The 21,826-nt window shown below is 38.4% G+C and overlaps 1 protein-coding gene across 4 annotated transcripts; it reads right to left on the reverse strand.

Annotated features, from left to right (window-relative positions):
* Positions 1–321: 321 nt before the first annotated feature.
* On the reverse strand, positions 322–21,118 carry AP4E1 (adaptor related protein complex 4 subunit epsilon 1). 4 transcript variants are annotated; one of them, XM_058847133.1, is made up of 21 exons: positions 20,955–21,118; positions 20,544–20,615; positions 19,530–19,653; positions 17,274–17,347; positions 15,716–15,837; positions 14,847–15,006; positions 14,201–14,367; positions 13,551–13,624; positions 11,881–12,003; positions 11,683–11,792; positions 11,283–11,422; positions 9,942–10,054; positions 9,684–9,802; positions 8,684–8,986; positions 8,034–8,148; positions 7,530–7,665; positions 6,723–6,978; positions 5,422–6,000; positions 3,864–4,048; positions 3,025–3,182; positions 322–2,579 (listed from the first exon to the last, which is right to left on the reverse strand). In XM_058847133.1, exons 1-21 carry the CDS (start codon positions 21,102–21,104, stop codon positions 2,419–2,421), a joined length of 3,441 nt encoding a protein of 1,146 aa, XP_058703116.1. In that variant the 5' UTR covers positions 21,105–21,118; the 3' UTR covers positions 322–2,418. The 4 variants fall into 4 exon arrangements, with proteins under 4 accessions (XP_058703116.1, XP_058703119.1, XP_058703117.1 ...); XM_058847136.1 differs by having other exon boundaries at positions 323–2,579; positions 20,959–21,086; XM_058847134.1 differs by lacking the exon at positions 20,955–21,118 and adding an exon at positions 20,712–20,888 and having other exon boundaries at positions 323–2,579.
* Between the last annotated feature and the right edge of the window lie 708 nt (positions 21,119–21,826).

The following is a 21,826-nucleotide window of genomic DNA, read 5'->3' on the forward strand; positions in this document are numbered from 1 at the left end:
CCCAAGCTCCCAACTCCACAGCAATGGCTTATGTTTGCACTGAACTTAAAAATATGCTATTCCTGTCAGCTGTGAATAACAAGAGATACTGAAATGTCCTCTGATGCCTAAAAACAAAATCACACTCTGGCAGTATTCCAGAGAAAGGACTGGATAATGTGAGCTGGCACACAATGCTGCTTAAGAAGTGTAGTCCTTCACTGTTTTGATACCTCCAACTGAGAAACAGGACATTTCAATTATTAATGGATTCAAGACTTCTCTAATGTTACAGTCTTTTATCACTGTTCAGATGCAAAGAGAAACAATTGAAATAGAAATTAGTTCTTAATAGGCAGAAACACTGCAATATGTGATGGAAAAGAACATTTAACAGGTATCAAACTGATTTTTCTAAATAAAACTGGATTTTATTAAACTGCAAGAAATGCAAATATGGTGATAGATTCAGAACAGTATTTGTTGGGCAATCCAAAAATAAAGACTGACACGGGTACAATTCCCTGCAAACTTCTTAAGTGATGTTACCATAAAGCAATCAGAATACTGACACCTTAACATACACTATTCATACAGTGAAAAAGGTTACAGAGAACATTACATTAACAACAGAAGGCATTGTTGTCTTTGCAGTTCTTTAAACACCAGGACACTGAACATCTCCTTGCTGAAATGGTTTAAATGCATAGGCCACAAACATATATTTGTATTAGAGTTCCTATGATTACAGAAGTCCAATTGCATAACACAAGTCTGATTTACCAGCAGGGAAATCATCTGCTGGAAATTATTCCACTCTAAATCAGTTTTCATTTATATAAACTGTCTTGAAGTGCCAAGTAAACATTAAGGTATGCAGAACATTAAATATATTTACAGATTCAGTGCACTTTAAATTCCTCAGTAAGAGGGTACTGAAACAATAAAAAAAGAACTTTGCTTGGATGATTATACTTGTGATAACACAAGTAGCTTGACATAAAAAAAACTTGCTATCAGCACATTAACATTCTTTACAACAATTTCATGAACATTTACCAAACATCAGCAAAGTAAAAGAATATTTTATTTTCCTTTACAACCAGTGCTTATCAGGTGAGAATCAGTAATGCTGAAATAGAAGAATTTCCTTGCTACTAATTAACACATGAAGGAGAGAATTCCACCACAAAATCCCTTTATACCGTGTCTGAACTTTGTGTACAATCTTGGATGCTTAAATAGAAAACATGACCAGCTATAAATAATACCAACCAGTACTATTTTTCATTTAGCATCTAAATAAATTAAGATTGCTGGATTTTCAAGATTGTGAGGTTACTTCAGGAAGAGGAGACAATCTGCTCAGACACATTTTCCACGTTTGCTGCTCTGATTTAATCCCTCATGCCTTGCTGCAGTTCCCAGCCATGCACACACAACACAGCCACATCTCTGCAAATCAGAGGTTTGATGAGTCACACTGAGGCTATAAATAATTAGAAGTAAAAATAAATGGAAGTTTTCCCCTTGTGAATTTTCTTGCACAAGGACTTTGGCCAGATTAAATTTATAGGGTGGACTGGAAAGCAATGAATACAACATGTTCACTACCAAACAATCAAGGAGTCAACATGTCCACAGCCAAGCACCCACAGCTCAGTCACCTCAGACTTGATCCACGTGGAACTTTATCTTAGACATGCACAAATACTCAGTGACTGTCACAGACACCTGTGCAAAGGGAATGAGACTGAAATATGGGGCAGGAAGAACTGCAGGCAGGAACTAACCTGAAGGCTTTAGACATTCCCCAGGAGGTGCTTCCAAACAATTTCACATGCCTGACTCCTATCAAAAACCTATTTAGATGTTATCCCTTCCATGAATATCTAAGATCCTGGGAAGTGTTTTGCTCCCTAGAATCTTTTAACTGTTTCAAAACCATGCATTTGTTGCTACATAAGTTATTTTATATAACCACCAATATGGGTCTTGTTGCCAGCAGTGCTTAAAAATAGCTTTAGAAAAATTATCAAAATAAAATTAGATAACTGATCAAGTCTGACTTCATAATGGAAATATGTTTTCTTCAAAATCATATTTAGGTAGTTGCCATGAAGAATAAGTGTTGGCATCTATAAAAGCTGTGTAATAAAAATAAATACTTTCAGTCATTTACAACAAAATTAATATACATTTCACTTACACAGGTAACAATACTTTAATGTACTGTACAGTCCTGAGTATGTTTTTGTAGGGGTAATTCAGGTCACCAGTTTTCCCCCACAAGTCCACTTGGACATTGCCAGCTGGAAGGAAACTTTTAATACTTGAAGAAGCAGTATCTTAGTTTAGCTTTGGTAATTATCTGTGCAACTGTATAAATCTGTGATTTACTTTCACACACCAAATAGATTAAGGCAGGCACTATTGTTCTTAGGATTCCTCCATCACCTTCTGACACTGATAGAGCAAACCATCTGGAAGAGCAGCACAAGGGGATCTGAACCACAGGGCCAGCAGCCCTGAGTGCGTACGGCAGTGCAGCAAACAGGGCACAGACGGAAGGAGCTGGCAGGCCAGGATTCCCTCATTACCTAAGAGACCACAGGAAGAAATGAACTAACAATTAGCAAGTAACAACTGCTATAGCAGACCTCACAGAAAATGCATCTTTCACACTCCATGTGTGCTGTTTCCCCCTGCTCTCACCCCTAACTCACAGAACACATCACCACAAATCATGCCAAAATCCCAGCTTTGTATTTGTCATACAGCTTTATTCCCTTTTTGTCTTACCCAAAACTCTTCACAGTGCAAGTTTCCCTCCTTGTAAAATCCACTGTTTGCTGAACACTTGTACCTTTACATCACCTTCCCACAGATCCCTGAGTGAAGCAAACAAAGTCCATGGGACACCAGTCCCTTGTTTACCATGCTCCCAAACACTCCCTGCCTTAACCTGTAAGATACTCTCTTCTATGCACTTGTTTTCCTGGGACAAATTATCCTGTGAGCAACCCTACACATACTTTCTCTTACCTATAATGTCAACTCTGTGGAGTTTCAGCTTCTGTTGCAGTGTATCCAGGGCTGCTGAAAGGGAATCTTGGCAAGATGACATTTTTATATTCTGTTTCACATCATTGGAAAGGGACAACCATAGCTTCCCAAAGTCTTCTGTAGTCATTTCCATTGGCCTGAAAGGAAGTTCACCACATTTCTCAGCCAAATAATATACATATAAATCAGAATATCTTTGGTCTTAAAAAAAAACCCTGCGCATGGAAGCAACTGGACAATAGAGCACACAATATATAAATACATATTAGTCTAATCAAACCCCTCCTCTTTCCAGAATAACATTTAAATAATAGATCTATTCCTTGCTTTTTATTTCTAAATAAAAAAAAAAAACAGATTTCACTTCAAAAGAAAAGTCTGTTGGACAAATGACACTTTTTTTTTCCTACTCCTAAAATAAATGCAGTGTTCAAAAATGAAAAGAATGAGCTTTCTTCTTTCTCTGCAAAAGCTGTCAACCTTTTCATACAATGTTCTCATCTCTGCACTCAAAACACTTGTTTCCTCTTGACATGTTTACATTATGCCATGTTTTAAAGCATCATGTCCTTCTGTTCTCTGTTCTGTTAGCCTCCTCAAAAACAGTTACTGTCAACATTCTCCCTGCATTTGTACTCCTTGCTGGAACTTTACCCCATTTTTGCAAGTGTAAAATAACCCTTTATTATCTTTACCAGCCATCTCAGATTTTAAGGTGAAGCTTTGTATTTTCTTAGTCAATACTCAAATCATCCTACCCTTGTCTAATACTGAGCTGAATTCAAGTGTTTTTAAAAACTGCAGCTTATTTTATTTACCTGATGAAGTCCATCAATGATAAAGTAACTGAAAATTGAAGGCGAGTTTCCATCTCTGACTGGTAACCAACAGAGCCAGGAAGAATTGCCTGTGTACAGACTTTGATCATCCTCACGCATTTCTGGCAATGTTCCACGCTTTCAGCTTCAATTACAGGAAACTGGGAGGTGGCACTCTCCAAAATCTATATAATATCATAAAAGGAATAAAGAATATAAGTCTTGCTGTCAAGCTGTGCAAGTGATTCAGATACAGCTATAAAACTGTGTAAGTGCCTTTTATTTCTGTTGATGTTTCCTGGAGTGTTTGACAAGTGAACAGAGCTACCATTTCTCAGCCCTCCTGAAGGATAAATCAATCATTAACACCTACAAACATTCTGTGAGATGCACAGCACCAGTGAAATTGATCTCTGACAACTGGCTTCTCCCAGCTCCAAAGAACAGCACCAAGAACCTGAATTCTGTAGCACAGTCCCAGCATAAACTAATACACAAGCAAGAAGCATCACAACATACCTCAAGCTATACACTAAAAGCAAGAAGTTGAGAAAACATCTGTAATAAAAAGGAAGATTTCTAGATTACTCAGCAGTGCCTGGCTCTCCAAATAAACTGGCAACAGAAATTCTATCCGTGGTGGTGGTCTGGGTGGGAATTTAAGTGAATTACAGTAAAAATCTAGACAGGAGATGGTCACTCTCTATCAATGGCAAGTTGAGTTTGATTCAAGTCAGAAATGGAAAGGAAAAGGACTCCATAACCAATTAGCAGTTCCTTGATTAAGTCAATTCTAAAATAAACAATCTGCTTAATTATTTTTATCCAATTATTACTTGCTGAGTTGTATAATAATTCTATGCTTCTTTTAGCATAGTCTGTGGACAGTCATACCAATTGGCAAATCCTAAGTATGTTTCCAAATATTTAAATGAAGTTTTAATTATGACTATAACATGCTTTTACCAATCATATTTAAATCCCTAATGTAGCCAATGTACAAAAATAAACCGATCAACTCCTCTGCAACCTCAACTAAATGCAGGACAGTGAACCATGACTGGTTCATTCACTTTTTTTTTTTTTTTAATTGAAAGAAGCTTACACAAATTTGGTGTCAGGAAAGCACTGCAGCTGCTTATCAGGTAAATACAAATGAATGCACAAGCACAACAGTCACAACCAGACAAAAGAAAACTACACACTGAGCTGAACTCAAGTCTTACCACTCCAAGCAGGACCAGAGAGGTTTCCACTTGGCTTAGTCTTTGTATTCAGAATGGAAAAATCACACATATTTGTTTTACAGAGGCAAACAAAATCAAGGTGAATTGAAAAAGTGAGAGGCTAACTTTTATAGCCAATGACGGTAAGTTCATGGTAAGATTTCTTTCACCTCCTTTTAAAAATATGTGTAACAGCTGCACCATAGGTTTTAAGGAAATACTTTGGAAAAAGGCATGGCTATCCCATTAAACCAAACACTGCACAGTTAAATGCAAGCAAAAAGCAAGAAGTTCAAGTGAATTTAAAATACAATAGAAACAAAGTTTCTTACCTGAAAGTGTTCTGTCTCTTCAAACACTAAGTTCACAGCATGAAGTGCAGAAGTGGTTTTATTTGAAACAAAAATAATGAGCAACAGAGAGTCATCTCTCCACACCTTACATAAATGCAGAGCTAAGGCATCACTCTGACAAAGTCCCACTACTTCAGAGTGAGGAAGCTCTTCAAGTTCTTCTGATAAGGAAGGGACCAATGGTATTTCACTGGCACTGTCACATTGAGCACTTGGAGACGGCTGAAAAATTTCAATATTACTATCAGCAAATAAAGATGACTGTGACAGCCTGTTAGCTGAAAGTCTGTCATCCAGCACAGATTTTCTGAGGGACTGAGGTGTTTCAAATGCTAAATTGTCTTCTACAATATCTGAAGAACAAGGAGAGGCTTTCCTTAAACTTCTGTGCGTACTTCCTTCAGAGTCTTCCATATTAATAGGTACTGTATCAAGTAAGGGACCAAAATCTGAAGCAGCACTGTTTTGGAAGTCTGATGCCTCCTCATTCAACTGCTGAGTTTCATTTATCTTTGATTTCCTTTTGAACTTCTGAGTAGCTGTGTCTGCTTTGCCCATCTGAAAACAAAAGAGAAAAAAAACAAAAGGTGGACAAGTTCCTAGCAACCAGCTGAGCTACTATTAATAGCATGCAACAGTGAGGAAGGACCAAGGAATCAAAACAGATGACAAATACAAAGATTCCCAACATTTTAATGGATCCAGGAGTTTGCTGTATCTCTTACAGAGTACTAAATTAGCTTATAATGCAAGAATGACTAGATTCTCGTAACAAACTAAGAACTCTTATTAAAGATTAAGCAAAGGTAGTTTCTAGTTAACCTGTGCTAAGATTTGAGCTGGCTAATATGATGCCAGTCTTAAAAATACTACCTCATACTCAATTATTTAATGTTCCATGTACTACCATACATAAATTAAAAAATGGTCTTGCCATAGGGTGTCAGTTCTAGCCTTACATCCAAATGAATGGTGACAGCTCTGCAAGGCTAGCCCAAGGAAGAGTGGTTCAGGAAAACTGACACTAAAACTTAGAGCACAACATGTAAACAGAGGAAAGCTCTAGTTACCAAACCAGATGTGCCCCACAGGTTGCTTGATCAAGCTGTTTCAGGTTTCAATAAAACAGCATACTGCATAAGCAATTCTCAGTAGTTTTTCAATGACTTGGGGGGGAGCTTGTGTTATCACTAATTTGATCTCCATTTGCATACAAGTATCTGTAATTTTAAAGATCATATGTAAACTTTAACCTGTTAAGCCTCAAAAGAATCACTTACCAGGCTGACACCAGCACTTGATCCCAGCCCAACGAACAAGGTTGATGCTAACTGCTGCTTCTCTTTGTCTTCCTCAGACAGGCTGGCACCTTGATCAGGCTGCAATGCAGGAGGCTCCCCCACCTGCCCTGCTGATAAGCTGCCACAGGGCGCTGCTTCTGGCTCGTTTCCTTTCCCTACTTTGTTTTCTTTCTTTGGAAGGTAACCTTCTTTTCCCCACAGCTTGCGTACTCCCTCAAGCTTCAGAGTATTTGCCCTAAAAAGGCAAACAAAACAAAGCAGGATCAGCCATATGAACATGTTCATAGAAACATGCCAACACTCAAACACTACTTTGGTACTTTGATGGATGATATATATGCTCATAAAATATAAGGATTATGGAAAGGTTTCCTGCATACCTGTTTAGCAGAGTATAAATGAAATTATTAATTTGTATGAAACGTGGATATGGAATTAATGTGTAGTGCACTAAAAATAAAAGGAGCATGTTACACTTTTATCTTTGAGAAAAAGAAAGCAGGGAAAATAATAAACAATGTAATCATCAGGCAATCCTGTCTCAATTTTACTGCATTAACTATCACCTAAGCTGCAGACTGTGAAGAAAGTGGAAGAGTTGGGCCACATCAGCTGTTTTCCTAGTTACTATACAGATGCCATCACCTGATTTTCTTCTTATGTAATAGAGGTTTCCAAATTCAACTGCATTCTTTTTAGCTTCATGAAATGAAGCAACAAAGACCCATGTTCTGTTCTGACAAGAACAGAAGCTTAAATGTTCACTTCAAACACAAATTAACTCACTCTTTGTGCCCCATCTCAGGACTATTCCCAGATGTATCAGAGCCAAAAGATAAACCCGTGGGGGACTGTCTGCCTGTGACACCGGATGAGGACACACTTGAAGCAAAGGACAATCCATAAGGTTCAAAATTCAGAGCTGCAAGACAGACAATTTTAAAATTACAAGCAGGCATAAAAAAAAGTAAGAATGAAATCTATTTTCTGAAAATAGATATCCCTGTACTACTGGACTTCTCAGGCTTTCACTTTAATAATCCCTGTAAATTTCAAATCAAATAAGACCAGCAATGATTACAGTAAGGCTTTCTCACCTGCAGAACAACAATCTATATACATCAACTAGACAGAGGTGGAACTAAAATTTAAGTTGAACTTAGCTCTTGTCTACAGACAAGAGCTGCATTAAGATACTACTATTTTAAGAAGATAAATTAACTGTACACTTAATTTGTCAATATTTATCAGGTAATTTACCAGTATTAAATAAATGCAGTAAACCATCACCTTTTTCCTGAGAAAGTTTCTCCTCTTGTCTCTGGTGATGAGGCTTATATGGTGCTGCACCATGACCAAGTCCCTCAGCCACAAACCCATCCAGAAAAGATAAGGAAGCATCTACCTACATAGAATTGAAAAGAATGAAAAGGCAGAGAAAATATTTGTTCTATGTGAGCCTGATGTTACCAGAAGACTATTGTGTCTTATCAACAAATCAGGGTCTTCACATCTCCAAGAGCTACCAATTAAGATGCTACACGGACAGAATTTTTTCCATCCTTTACTGTTGAAACTTCATGGTCAAAATCAGTAGTTTTGAAATAGGAGGAAAACCCTTTGAATTTAAAAGCTGTACTGTATCACTAAAGCAGGCCTAACTCATCTTTGAAAAAACAGAAGACAACTAAAAATAAACCAGTGTATGAAATGATAATTTTGCTAACAGCTACTCCAGCTTAACTAAAACACCATGGTTCTTTATCTTTCAGCACAGAACACTGTGTCTGAAAAAGTGTTCCTGAAAACTCACTTTGCACAGACTTGCACCCAGTAAGAACTGCAAACCCCATTAATTTTGAAAACACCTTTTCACCAAAACAATCATCCCCCTGAACTACAAAGAGGTTCATGAAAAACACACATGGCATGTGTCTTACCACCAGGTCATTGCAACTAGCATCAAATGGAAGCAAGCTTTTCATCAGTGCTTTGTCTTCACACAGATGCTTCAATTCAAAGGCATATTGTCTCAGGCATGTATCCAGAGAGCTGCTGAATTCTTGGATTAGTTCATCCACTGTTTTCGAGCAGGAAGTGTGTGATGCTATCTTGGTGACTGCAGCCATTATCCACGCTTTAGTTTCAGAAGTAACAAAAGTCTTTTTCAGCAGGCTGTGCAGCTTTATCAAAATAACTTCTGGATCAACATCTGTAACAAGACTGAAATATTCTCCCAACACCTATGCACAAAGAACAGACAAAACATGCATTTAGAGCATTGCTTTCAGTTTTGAAATTACAATATAGTACTAAATAACAAGACAATAAAATCCAGCTCATATTCAAGAAACTATTACTTAAACATATTCCAAGTTATTTCTTTACCATGTTGTGTTTTATATGTCAAAGGGTTGAAGTGACCTTTGTGTTTACCTCAACAGACTCCAACTTTTGGCCTTTTAAAAATCAAATAACTGTCTTGAAAAGAAAGCTAAACGTAACTAGGCTCTGACAAAACACCATTTCCTCAAACTGCAGCCTCTCCCTTGGGTGGCAGCTGAAGCTTCCCCAGGCACCAGATAACACCAGCACAGCACTTGGCCAGTCATTTGCAGAGCTACCAGAGCTGCTCACAACCACATCTGGCTTATTTGGATGGAGACAGAAAGGCTCTCAGAATGCAGTCAGGTTCAGGTACCTGCTAAGCCATTCCAACATCCACCTGCCTTAAAGGGAGCAAGTAAGCTTTTCCACAAACCACAAGTTCATAGTCCTCACTCACCAAAGAGGTCACTAAAATAGATTTCAGCATGTCAGCTGGACTTCAAGTAAAAATGACTAAAAATTAAAGTTTAATAAATATTTATTAAAAACATTATCACCTTTGACAGCTTCCTCAAATCTGTGTATGGAATTCTGACCACGTGTCTACCTTACCCAACTCATAACTTGAAGGAATTTCTGTGGATATAATTTATCTTCCTCCTCAAGTAATGCTAAATAAGACTGTACTGCATACATCCGTAGCTGATAATCTTCTTTTCCATCATCAAATCCTAGACAGAAAATAGCACAGTTTCTCTGAAACAAAAATAACATATCCTACCAAATATTTCAAAGCACGTTTTAAGAAAAGAAAACAAACACAGATTATTAAGGAACATGTCTAATTCTTCAGAGCATGTGGGGAGTTACCTTCAGCCAACAGCCTCAGAAAGTTGTTTGGGATATCAGAATGCACAACATCACCTCCAACTGAAAACACAGCATTCATTGTCTGGATGAACCACTCATTGCTAGGGGCATACGTGTCCAGATGTTAAGGAATAAAATGCCAAGGCATAACTTTCTTTCTTATTTAGAGAATTTCCTAAGGAATGCCCATCATGATCTCCTCAGTAAGTTGGGAATCCGATGGACAAATATCAGTTTCATCTAACTAAAGATGAAATATTCCTGTATCTTTTGGAAAGTGTTTCCTGTAAATGTCATGAAAACTGGTGTTCAGTTAGGAAAGTCTTAAATTACTGCTTTGTTAAAAAAGTTGAGTTTATGCAGGCCTCACTCACTAGGAACAGGTATGTCCACATTTGTCATACTCTATTTTAAGCTCACACTTGTCCTGTGGTAGGCTTTCAGATAATCATTTGTTTATCAGCATCACTTGATCAATGATAAAAAAATAGTTCTTTTCAGCAATGCTTTGCTGTTGATTTACAAAAACACTTTTACAAAAACACTCCACAGAAACCCTCACTGCTTTTTTTTTAATATATTTAACTTTTGATCAGCCTTTGCTAACTTTGAAAGTTGGCTTTTGCCTTCTCTCAGGCAAGTCCTGAAAACACAGAGTTAATGTATGGAAGTTTTTAACAGTACAGAAATTTCAGTATTATTGCATTAGTTTTTGCATAATGCAGGGCTGCAGGACAAAAGTGCTTTTTTTAGTACATCACTCCATGCCAAGCACTGCACAAACAGGATGATGAGGCAGCTCTCTGTTATCAAGAGCTTACAACTCGAGTTGGACAAAAACACACAGAAATCAGGCAGTGGAAGGTCTAACAGTTATGCCCCATCATAAGCCAAATCCCTAATCATCACTTTGATCTTTTACGGCATTTTTTTTCTTTATTTCTCTCAAAATGTGCTGCTTTTAAAATCCATATACCAATGAAGAGTTCTATCAGAGAAGATCAGTCCCACATGCACAGAGCAGCACTTCAAGTAGCACTGAGACATCTCTCTCCATGCAGTAGAATAAGGCTTCAAAGTTTGAATTTAAAACACAAAGTTTTAACGCTAAACTCCAAAGACAAAATTTGTGTGCAATTAGTTTCTGTCAGTGAAATACAAGAAACACTGTAGTCATTTTTGTATGTGCTTCCTTTTGCATACTTCCTTTTCATTTTAAAGGATGGAAAGCACAGCCCTAACACTTCCTACTTCACAAGATCAGGAAAGATGCTTTGATAGGTATCAATGCTACAGGTGCCTGAGCTCTGGCTTCAAAGTTTCAGAAAAATAAAAGGATATTTCTCAGCTAGTTCTGCTATTTTGCCAACTAAGTTGATGATAGCATATTCTTCTTTGCTTTCTTTTAAGTAATCAAGCATCTTCTGGACTATGACAATTACATTCTGCCCATTTGTAATCCTATAGAGAAGCTCTAAAGTCTGAAAGAGAAAGCACAAAAATTAATTGGTTCTGATGACTCAAAAAAGGAAGCAGACAAACAGCAGCTTTAGTACACCAAACTGAGCAACCATTCTTAAATGAAATAGAATGCTTATTTACACAGCTTGTCACATTAATACTGTCTGTAACTGCTCTCTCACAATTATGGAAACATAACATTTTTAGACTACTCATTTTACAAAACTTAACACCCACCTTAACAATTAACTTAATTTTTGACATTTAGAAATTCACTGACCTCCCTTTTAATAATGGGATCTGGATGGTCCAAACATTCAATTATTGTCATCTGGTGCTGAAGTGCCAGATTCGGATCCTGCTGGATAACATAGGTCAGAGCCTTTAAACCTGGAATGTAAACGATTGCAAGTGATATCAGGCAATGCTACCAGTATGGCCAAATTAAAGACAGCGTAATGAAATCAGGCATCCTTACCCAAGTATTTCAAGTTAATTTTGGGTGACAAAACAAATTTTCCAATGCACTTGGCAGCTTTTTCAAGTAATTCAGATTTGGGATAAATGGTATAAATTGTTTGGACACATTCAAACAAGATGGCTGCAGGAAGAGAAGACACATAATTAATGTGTATTGAATACTTCTATAATCCAAAATTTTTTAACAAACAAATGAGCTCAGTGTTCCTCAAGGACTGGGAGTGCTGGCCCACTCCCACTGAATCTAACCAGAGAGTACCATCAGACATAAGGAAAAGCAGGTAAAAGTCTATCTCCTTTAGTACATACTTGTTTTAATTAGCCCCTGTCATTGTGCATACAACTTTCTGTCCTTAAAGTTCTTCAAACCTTGAAGTCTCCTACAGCTGCTCAAGGCACTGGACTGGGACAGTCTTCAGAAAGCCAACAAGCAACTATAAAGGATTTGAGACAAATTATTTTTGATAACTCATAACATTTCTTAGCTACTACCAACAGCCAAATTCATCCCAAGATCACTCTTGAGAAAAAAAAAAAAAATCAAAACACAAAACCAGAAAAAAACCCAACAGCTTTGTACAGTTTGAGAAAAATCTAAAAGTAAACTGAACAATATACAAAAACAATACAATTACTCCTTTATGGCAACAATTTGGGAAAGATTCAGACCAAGTCATGCTCCCAAGTTAATTAGGGCTTAAAATCATGATGTAATTTTCAGTTGTTCTTGTAATTCAGTCACTAACTGAACTGTCCAATAGACAACCCCTCTCTTCCTTAGCCATTACAAACTAAATCTGAGAAATATCACACAACAAAACTGCCTGCAAGAAACATGCCATAAACAGTGACTTTTTATAAAAAAAGAACAGAAGCAATCAGCTGAATACTCTAAACATCTGACAGATGTTTCCTCATTTATTATTTACTAAGAGGAAATACTTCCCCAAAGCTCCCCTTTTTATGGAAATGAAGCTTACACAATACTCTGTAACATATGTATGATGTAGGTGTTAGACATCTACAGCTTTGGGCCATGTTCCTTTTTTGTTTTACCCCTCACTGTTGTTTTAAGAGTCACAATTTTCTTTCCATTCCATTAGCACCGGGACTTTGGCACATCTGCAAGGCTTTATTTAATAATAAAGAAATTGGAGTGGTAGGTTTTTTTAGTAGTGAAACAGCTTTTAAAGTAGGGTTCTAGAGCATCAGAACTGGTATTTTGGGGAGATATTAGGACCTAGGGAGAAGAAGACACACTAAAAAACCAAATTGCTCAACTTTTTAGTAGGAAAAACATTAACGATCCAACTATTCCTTTTGCTTTCTAGTAGCAACAAAAGTAGCTTTCTCTACTAAAAAGATAATGAACTTCTACCAGATTGAACCTTCTGCTATGTTCTAGAAATTTTCAGTTGAGACATGTGCCAAAGACATCCTTTCACTATCACTGGACTCTGGAGGTGCAATGTTTATTAACTGTGCCCAGAGGAGAAACCCTACACAGCTGCAAAGAACTGACACTGTCCATACACACTGCTGCCTTTCTCAGGGCAGTGAAGAGAAGATCAAAGCATTTCTAACACACAGATGCATCAGCAGGATTGTCTTTTATTGCTTATTTCAACTTTTCAAATATTGATAATTACATTAAATAACCTTACCCACCATATGTAATGTTATGATTAATCTCTGCTCTTCTTAAAGATTCATCTAGAACATCATACATCAGTTCACTTGTCCTGTTTAAGAAAATATTTACAATTAATTGCAGCACTAATAAGCATGTAGTCTTATTTTGCCAAGCAGTTCAAAGCTATTACTGAAATCTGTAAAACATTATTCATATCCATAAATTTGCTTTAACACAGCAGAGTTCTGTAACATGATCCTAAATGGCATTTAACAGGATGCTTGCAAAAGAAACATTTTTCATATTATAAGAATAAAAAACACTTCCCTTGCTGCTTGCATAAATAAAATGGTCAATAGGAAAAAGATAACAGACAACTAAGTCCTCACAAAATGACAGCACTTTTTAAAAATAGCTTTACTCCAGATTTTCACTACTATTTGGTAACATTGTAATAGAAGTCCCAGTAAAATTACATTTTAATCATATTCCACAACCATCAATTGTTTAGACAATCCAGAAGCTAAGAAACTACTTCTGCAGAAATTAATCTGTTCACTGTCTTGGTTAAAAACAAATGTGCAGGAATTTCGACACTGAAAGCCTCTTACAGTCTATGAGGTGCAGGTTGTTACTGTAATCTTTGTACCCTCAAATTATTAATTACAAAGAAAAATCTGGTTACCTTGGATCATCTTTTCCCAACAGCCCCAAAATTCTTAAAAGCTGAATTTGTAACCATGGTGCTGGCACACTGTGATAGTTGAAGTCAGCAGAGAGCTTTCCTCCCACTACTTGCTTCAGGATGGTTACAAAACTCCCAGTCAAGTCCTTGTATCCAGATGAGTTTTCCTACACAATCAAAATTAAATACAAATCAAATATTTCAATACAGCAACTTGAAAGTAAAAATAATCCACAACTTGAGTAAGATCAAAATACCTACACTGATGGCATCATTCCTTTAAATCAAGACCTCTGCTCTCAACCCTCAGCAGCCATAAACTCTTTGCTTTAAGCCAATGCTCTCTTCTCACACAACTGCAAAGGGAGTGGGTGTAACACATTGACAAGGAAATTTCCCTTTAACCACCTGTAGGAGTTAGACCCTCTGGCCAAGGGCCCAGCAATTCTGAGCATTCAGGCCCTGCAAGTGGATCTCTCCAGCTAAATAGAGAACTGGCAGAAACAAATGTAACCCATCACCATATAAATTAACTTTTCTAACTACTACAATTGAGTTCTTTCTGCAAAACCTTTGTAGAGCACACTGTGTATTGAAAATAAAAAACATCTCCCAAATTTGGTTGTGCTTCTAATTCTTTGCCTACCTTAATCATCTGCAGATAAATATGCAAAGAAGCAGCCATGACTCCAGCATCCCTGTCACATAAAGCCTTCCGGAACTTATCATGGATGTGCTGAACTTGATTAGGAGCAATGAGATAGAATTTATACAAAGCTTGAACAGCTTTTCTTCGGATAATTTCCCTGAAATGAGATTTACACTTAACAAAACAAGTGTACTGTAAGTACTTGACTTTACAAAAAAACTTGCCAGACCCCAGAATATCATGATTTGCCAACTTTAAAGCCTAGGACAAATGGATTCAGAGTGATGATTTAAAACAAATGTCCACCAAATAAACAATGAGATGGGCCATGACTCATCTGCTGTGGTCATAGATGCAGCTCCAGAAATTACATGTCTAAAAATTACTGAATTAATTCATTCTGCAACTCCCTTTCTAATCAACAATTACAGATTCTCCTCTATTTATAGGATACAGTAAACTCCAATTTAAACAAATCAAGGGTATCCACAGATACACCTTTATCACTTTCTCTAAAGAGCTTTATGAAAAAAAGTATCAGTGAAATTCAAGGATCTGGATCTGTTTCCCCACCTACTCTACAAATATTTCTTCATGCATATTGGTTAAAAGGAGTCCAGCAAATAGATTCAATTACATTTACCTATCCACACTGGCTATGAAAAAAACTCTCTATTCAATACTCAGTCAAGCTGCAAATAAATGAGACAAGAATGCAAGAAAAAACACAAGGAGAGGATTAATTTCTAAAGGTGATAATTAGAAAAGACCAACTGAGAGAAGAAACACTAGTTTACTAAAACTATTTACAAAATTAAGTGATTCAGCTGCACAAGGCCATTTGAAATTCTGCAATGAATACATACTTAGAATGCTGAAGCTTGTCTTCTATTAGGGGCAGAACAGCTGGAATCATTTCCCGTGGGAAGATCTGGCTGACAACAGTTAATGCCATGCACACCTCTACAAGATTAGTGCTCTGCAGGTCCTGTTACATAAAAGACAGTAATTTTTTTTCTTAGACTTTTAAATTCTGCACAGACATCCCCCAAATCTTTCACAAGCAGGCTGGACCTATGTCCCCTAGAGAACCCACTCACAGCCAGCATCCTGCTGGTGTTAGAGAGGAGCCAGCTCTCACTGAGCTCATCAGGCTCTTCTCTTACACAGGAAGAGAGAACAGGCAGTTCCTCACACTCATCTTACAGAACTTCATTCCATGCAGAGCTACAATCAATTTTTGTTTATTGAAATGATTGTAAAAATATGTTGAGTCCCTGTCTGGATCAGGGAGATGAGTCACTTCCCACAGAATTCTACAGAACTGTCTCTACTGCTTTTGATCTAGCCAAAAGAATTTAAAATAAAATGAGCAGCTCAATAATACTGCCAATTACCTATCTGTACACTAAAATACTACCTACTTCTTAAGAAGCAAATGCACATTACAAGTAACATTCTACAAAACTAACAATCTCAGTCTGTCCTAAATACAACTAAATATAGTAGGTATAGCTCACTGTAACTTTAAACAAAAAAAAAGGATGAATTTATGAAGACGACAATTATTTTTCAAAACTAATTATATGTGTGAGATATCCAGCTGATATAACTTGCTTTGTTCATCTCTCCCAGATAAGTTTCAGTCTTTATTTTGGCTTAGTTCTTTGTGAGTTTCAAGCCATATTTTTAAATATCATAAAACAGTTTTCAGTCACAGCAACAAAATAAGCATCATTTTCAATCTATAATTTCTGGGACTTTGGTCTACTGCAATATAAAAGCAGACATTATACAGAAAGAGTTATAGTAAGTCAAAATTGCTCCATGTAAGAGACAGCAGTAATAGATTTTCACTGGCACTCCAAAATGTATTTCCACTTTCTGCCAAAGTCATCAGATGAGCGTAGAGATGGCAGCAGATACTTGTCATCAGTTAAAAGCCAAAGCTAACACTGCAATATGCATGCATGGCTCCTCCTGGAGTTGAGAATGTATGCAATTATTACATTTATAAAGTGAAGTTTATGGCATATCTCCTCTGAAAAAACTTTTTAAAATATGGCTTCAAGAGCAAGAATATCAAGATAAAATTAAAAAGGCAGGGAAAACCATTTCATATTGTCTTTGCTAATCAAAGAAACGGCAATTTTAAGAGAGGAATAAATTTTAAGAGAGGAAAATTTAAGAGAGGAATATCTAAGAGAGAGAAACAGCAGTTTTAAGGGAGGAATTAGATGTTGCGTGACAAAATGGGAAAAATTGGTCCAAGTTCTTCACCCCACAGCCCCTGCCACTAAGTTCCAGCCAAAGCTCTCTGTCCAACCAGGTTTTCTTCCCCACTGGCTCATCTCCTGGCACATGGAAACAGCCTCTCCTGCCTGTAAGATTTTATCTCTTTTTTTTTTTACAAAACCACTATACCTTCACAACTGTGTTCACAAGTAGCAGCAGCAATTCATGGTTTTCATGTAGAAATAGAGAAACTGCCAAGTAACCTATAAAAGAAAGCAGCCTTCATTACTGTTTTCAAGCAATAACAACTTTCTGACAGAAACTTTAAGAAATGTCTGTAACACATGAGTTAACTCAAACAGTTACAAAAACCCAACAGAAAAATCTTTGTTGGATAAGTTGCTCACGTTTGAAATATCAAGACTCTCTTTTTCCAGGAAAATCAGTTACATTTAAGTTGCAGTAAATAGCAACAGCTAATAATAATTATTATTATCTAATAATATAGTCATGCAGTAAATAATAACAGCTCTTGCAACAAGGAACAGGTAAGAATTCATAAGCTGTGAGAAATAAGAGATATTATAATACTTTTACATCTAAAGAACAGTCAAGAGCACCATTATATTACAAATCACTTCCTGGAAAACTAATGTCTTCTCTGAACAAGGAAAAGTCTATTACTTTTAGACTACACAACTCAAGTGCACTTCCTTGTAGCTGTTACTTTATTTCTTTTTCAAATAATAAAATTACTCTTCATATTCAACTTGGAATATACAAAAGTAAATCCACCATCCTATGCAAAGAACTCCTTTGTTATTTCTTAACAATGAGGAAACCATTCCAGAACCCAGGAAAAGAAACCTTTTTTTCTCCAAGGCCCCTCTCTGCTTTTAAACTAAGGGATTTAATTGGGGGGTAGGGAGAGTGTGCTAAAACAGCAAGAACTGTACCTCAGAGACAGATTTTAGAGAATTCTTGGTTCATACAGAGCTTGGGGATCAAAATGAACAACTTGAAAATAAATAACTGTATTGGCTGGGCTATCAGATTGACCTATCTGCTTATGCTCATGGCCATGATCAGCTCAGCACATACACAAAGGGAGAGCTCACTCTCCTGAATCAAGCCTCACACTGGGTACAGGACTTGCTCATCTTGACCAGCTCAACTGACAATTCCTCAGTACAAATCCTGGTATATTGCACCAAGAACTGAAAAGATCACTCTCATGTATCACATATAATTGCAGAACAACAACAAAAAAAGAAACCAAAACACACACACACATCTCTTGATAACAGCCTTTTATCAGATCAAAGCTTAAGGGCTCTTTGTGTCCAGAGAACTTTTAGCAACCTACATTAAAAACAAAAACAAAAAAGTGCTGCTTCACCAAACCTTTCTCAAAAAGAGCCCTAGTAAGGAAAGGTCTCAATCTGATTAATAACAAGACATACTGGCTCTTGACACTTACAGAAGTCACAAAGCTTTCTTCAGAACAGCTGATCACCTGCCTTCCCAGATTTGGTGAAGACAAGATTTTGTAATCCCTACCACAGCATCTGCACACTGGCTTTCATTACCCAGGGAAAAGCAACTTTAATTCATCACTTGTAATGGATTCTTTCAGAAACTCCAATACTTGAGTGGATGATCCAGATGAAATTCAAACAAAGGATATCAAACAATCATATCCCACAAGATATTGCCTTCCTTCTGTGCATGCAGACATGGTATTGCTTGGAGTTAAACCATTTTCTCTGCAAACAAGAAGAAATGTCTTCACCAGGCAGCTGAATCAGCAACTGCAAGGAAATTCTATGGATGAGATAGGCTGACAGATAACTTGTTTCCAACAGATGTAGTTTGAAGTAATAGCCACACCAGCAGGAAAGCAAATCAATCCCATGAAATTTCAAATAAATCTGAACCAGCCCCCAAGACTTCTTTGTGAACTTCTGCCTCCTATGCTGTAAGGGCCTCCCTCTTTGCCTTATTCCCTACAACTCTTTCTAAAATAAAGACAAAAATCCTACAAGCACCAAAACAGAAAACATTTATCTGACAGAACCATCTTTGTCTAATATTGCATCAGTACTTGGAAAAGAAATTAGATCTTGACAGAAATTCATTTTCTGCTTGATGTGGTTAACAAATATTCTCTTAAATTATTTGTTTACTGGTGTCACAATTCAAAACAATGAAAGAACCAATGATTCAAAATAAATTCATTTCCCCTTCCTTGTGCTGCAAGCACACACAGAGCACCTCAAAAGCCAAGGATTTAGATCATTTCAAAAAGAAACACACTGTGAAACAAGATCAAGAAAGCAGAGGAAGATTTTGAGTAGGTTGTATTTGACATGAATTATAAATCCTAAAAAACTTTAAAACTGGGAGTTTGAGAACATTATAAAGCCTACAGCTCCATGCACATACCAACTCTCTTCTCCAGAAGATTCCCTTGCTGGGCAAGTTTGATTGCATGGATGTATCCAAACGAAGACTCATAGCCTAGCATTTCACAATAGATGAGCCTCACCATGCACTCTTTCATCAATCTCTGAAATACCAGAAACAAATTATTAAAAATTTTAAGTCCAACATGTTTTATGCTCTTCTTCACTGCTCCACTGGAACAGAGAGCTTTATCTCTCTGATAGAGGAAAACACATAGAAACACACCTAGAAAACACACTGAAATACAATAGAAACACATCTATTCAAACACTTTCTAAAATCTCAATATTCATAGATTTTTCTTTGCCATGAACTTCTTCTGCAGTATTACATTTCTGTTAAAAAGGCAGAACTCCCCCTATTCCACCCCTAAAAACATTCTAATTTTGATTAGCATGCATGTGATCAACAGTAGATTAACTATGACAACATAGAAAATATTATTTATCTGAAGCATTATGATGATCACACTGTTAATACAGATTATTTTACCACTTACTACCCTGACTTAGGATAGTTTCTCACTACATGCAAGATAAAACTTTATTTTTCCCCTTTCAAAAATCTTCACTGGGACTGACATATGTATTAACTAACTCAAACCAGAATACATCATCTCTTGAAACTCAGACATGACAATAGTGCATACAACAAGAAGCACAGCTTCTTAAAGAGCACACACTAATTGTAAGAAAAATGTCAGCCTGCAAAGAGCATTATTTGATGGCAGCAGTTCATCACTCAGCTTTGCTGTCTGCATTATTTCAGAAACTACAGAACGACAGGAGGGTTATATTGTTACAGCTTATTCACATCAAAGAGAATCACAGTGGTCTCACTGCTTTAATTATGCTGCAAAACCATGTGTATTGGTATTTTTAAATATCTACAATGCAGATAACCTGCACATCCACCTGTCATAAAGAGTGAGAGCACTGCTTCCTTCACCTTCGGTGTGCTGCTCCACAGCCTGCAGCCACTACCAGAACTTACAAGTGTTGTGGTGGGGGCTGAAACTGTTGCTTTCAAACTGGTTAGTTCCTGCTGGATTAATTTTTCTTCTTCCTGGAAAAATTAAACTTGTTTTAACCTGGCATAGATTTCACAGGGACCATGTGAAAGAAGGCTCGGGGGAGTAAGCGGCGGTAAGGCAGTGTGTACCTCACCGCGGGGCCGCTCGCCTCCAGCACAGCGGCCCTGCTTGCCCAGCCCGTGGCCCGGAGCGGCAGAACGCGGCCACCCACAAACACGGCGAGTTTATCGGGGGTTTATCCTGGGCTCCCCAGCTCAGCCCGACCCAGCCCCGCGGCCGAGGGGAGACGCCGCGCCCCGGGCCCCCAGCCCAGCACTGCGCCGGCTTCCCCGGAGCGGGAAGGGAGAGGAGCCCAGCCCCGCAGCCCGTACGTGCTTGGAGGTGAGCGCCGTGATGCTCCGGACGAGGCTCCCGAGCCGGGAGGAGGCGGACAGCCTGCCGGGGCCGCCGGCGCCGCCCGGGTCGTGCTGCCCCAGCAGCCCGGGCAGGGCGCTGAGCGTCCGCTCCACCACGTCGCTCATGCCGGACCCAGCGCTGCCGGAAGAGACGGGCCCGGGCGGCCCTTTCCGGGGCGGGGCCGCAGGCGGGGCCGGCCCTGAGGGGCGGCAGAGCCGGGCGAGGCGGAGCCGCTGCCCCGGGCTCGGCTGGGCCGGGAGGTGGAGCTGGAGCCCCGCGTTCGGAGCAGGGCAGCGCCTGCAGTGAGCGGGTATGGAGCCGTCCGCAGCAGCCCTGCCCTGAGCGAGCGGGCCGGAGGGGGCTCCTGCCTTCAGCATCTCGAAACAAAGACATTTCAGGGGGATTCGAAAGAGCAGCGTGTGGCCGCTTAGCACGGAAGCGGTTCGGTTCAGAGACCATTGAGTTCACCAAACACCACCATGTCAACTAGACACTGAGTGCTACATCCAATTTTCCTTAAACCCTTTCAGAGATGGTGACTTCACCACCCTGACAGCCCATTCCAATATCTAAAAATCCTTTCTGTGAAGAAATTCTTCCAAATGTCCAATCTAAACCTCCCATTATGAAAAATACTATTCCTGAATTGCGGGTGGGAACATCAGGAGGTCTGTGGTGGCTGAGAGGCTTCCAGAGGGCTGATCCTGAGGTGATTCCTGCAACCCTGGTAGCGCTTTGTCCCCCTGGGAAGGTTTTCACCAGGGAGCTTGTATTTCAGTTCAAAGGTAATTTTGAGGGTTTTTCTAGAAAGGGTGGGGAAGAAACTGAAATAATCCCTTCCAAGCAA

Source organism: Poecile atricapillus, chromosome 11, assembly GCF_030490865.1.
Source record: "Poecile atricapillus isolate bPoeAtr1 chromosome 11, bPoeAtr1.hap1, whole genome shotgun sequence".
Classification (NCBI taxonomy): Eukaryota; Metazoa; Chordata; class Aves; order Passeriformes; family Paridae; genus Poecile; species Poecile atricapillus.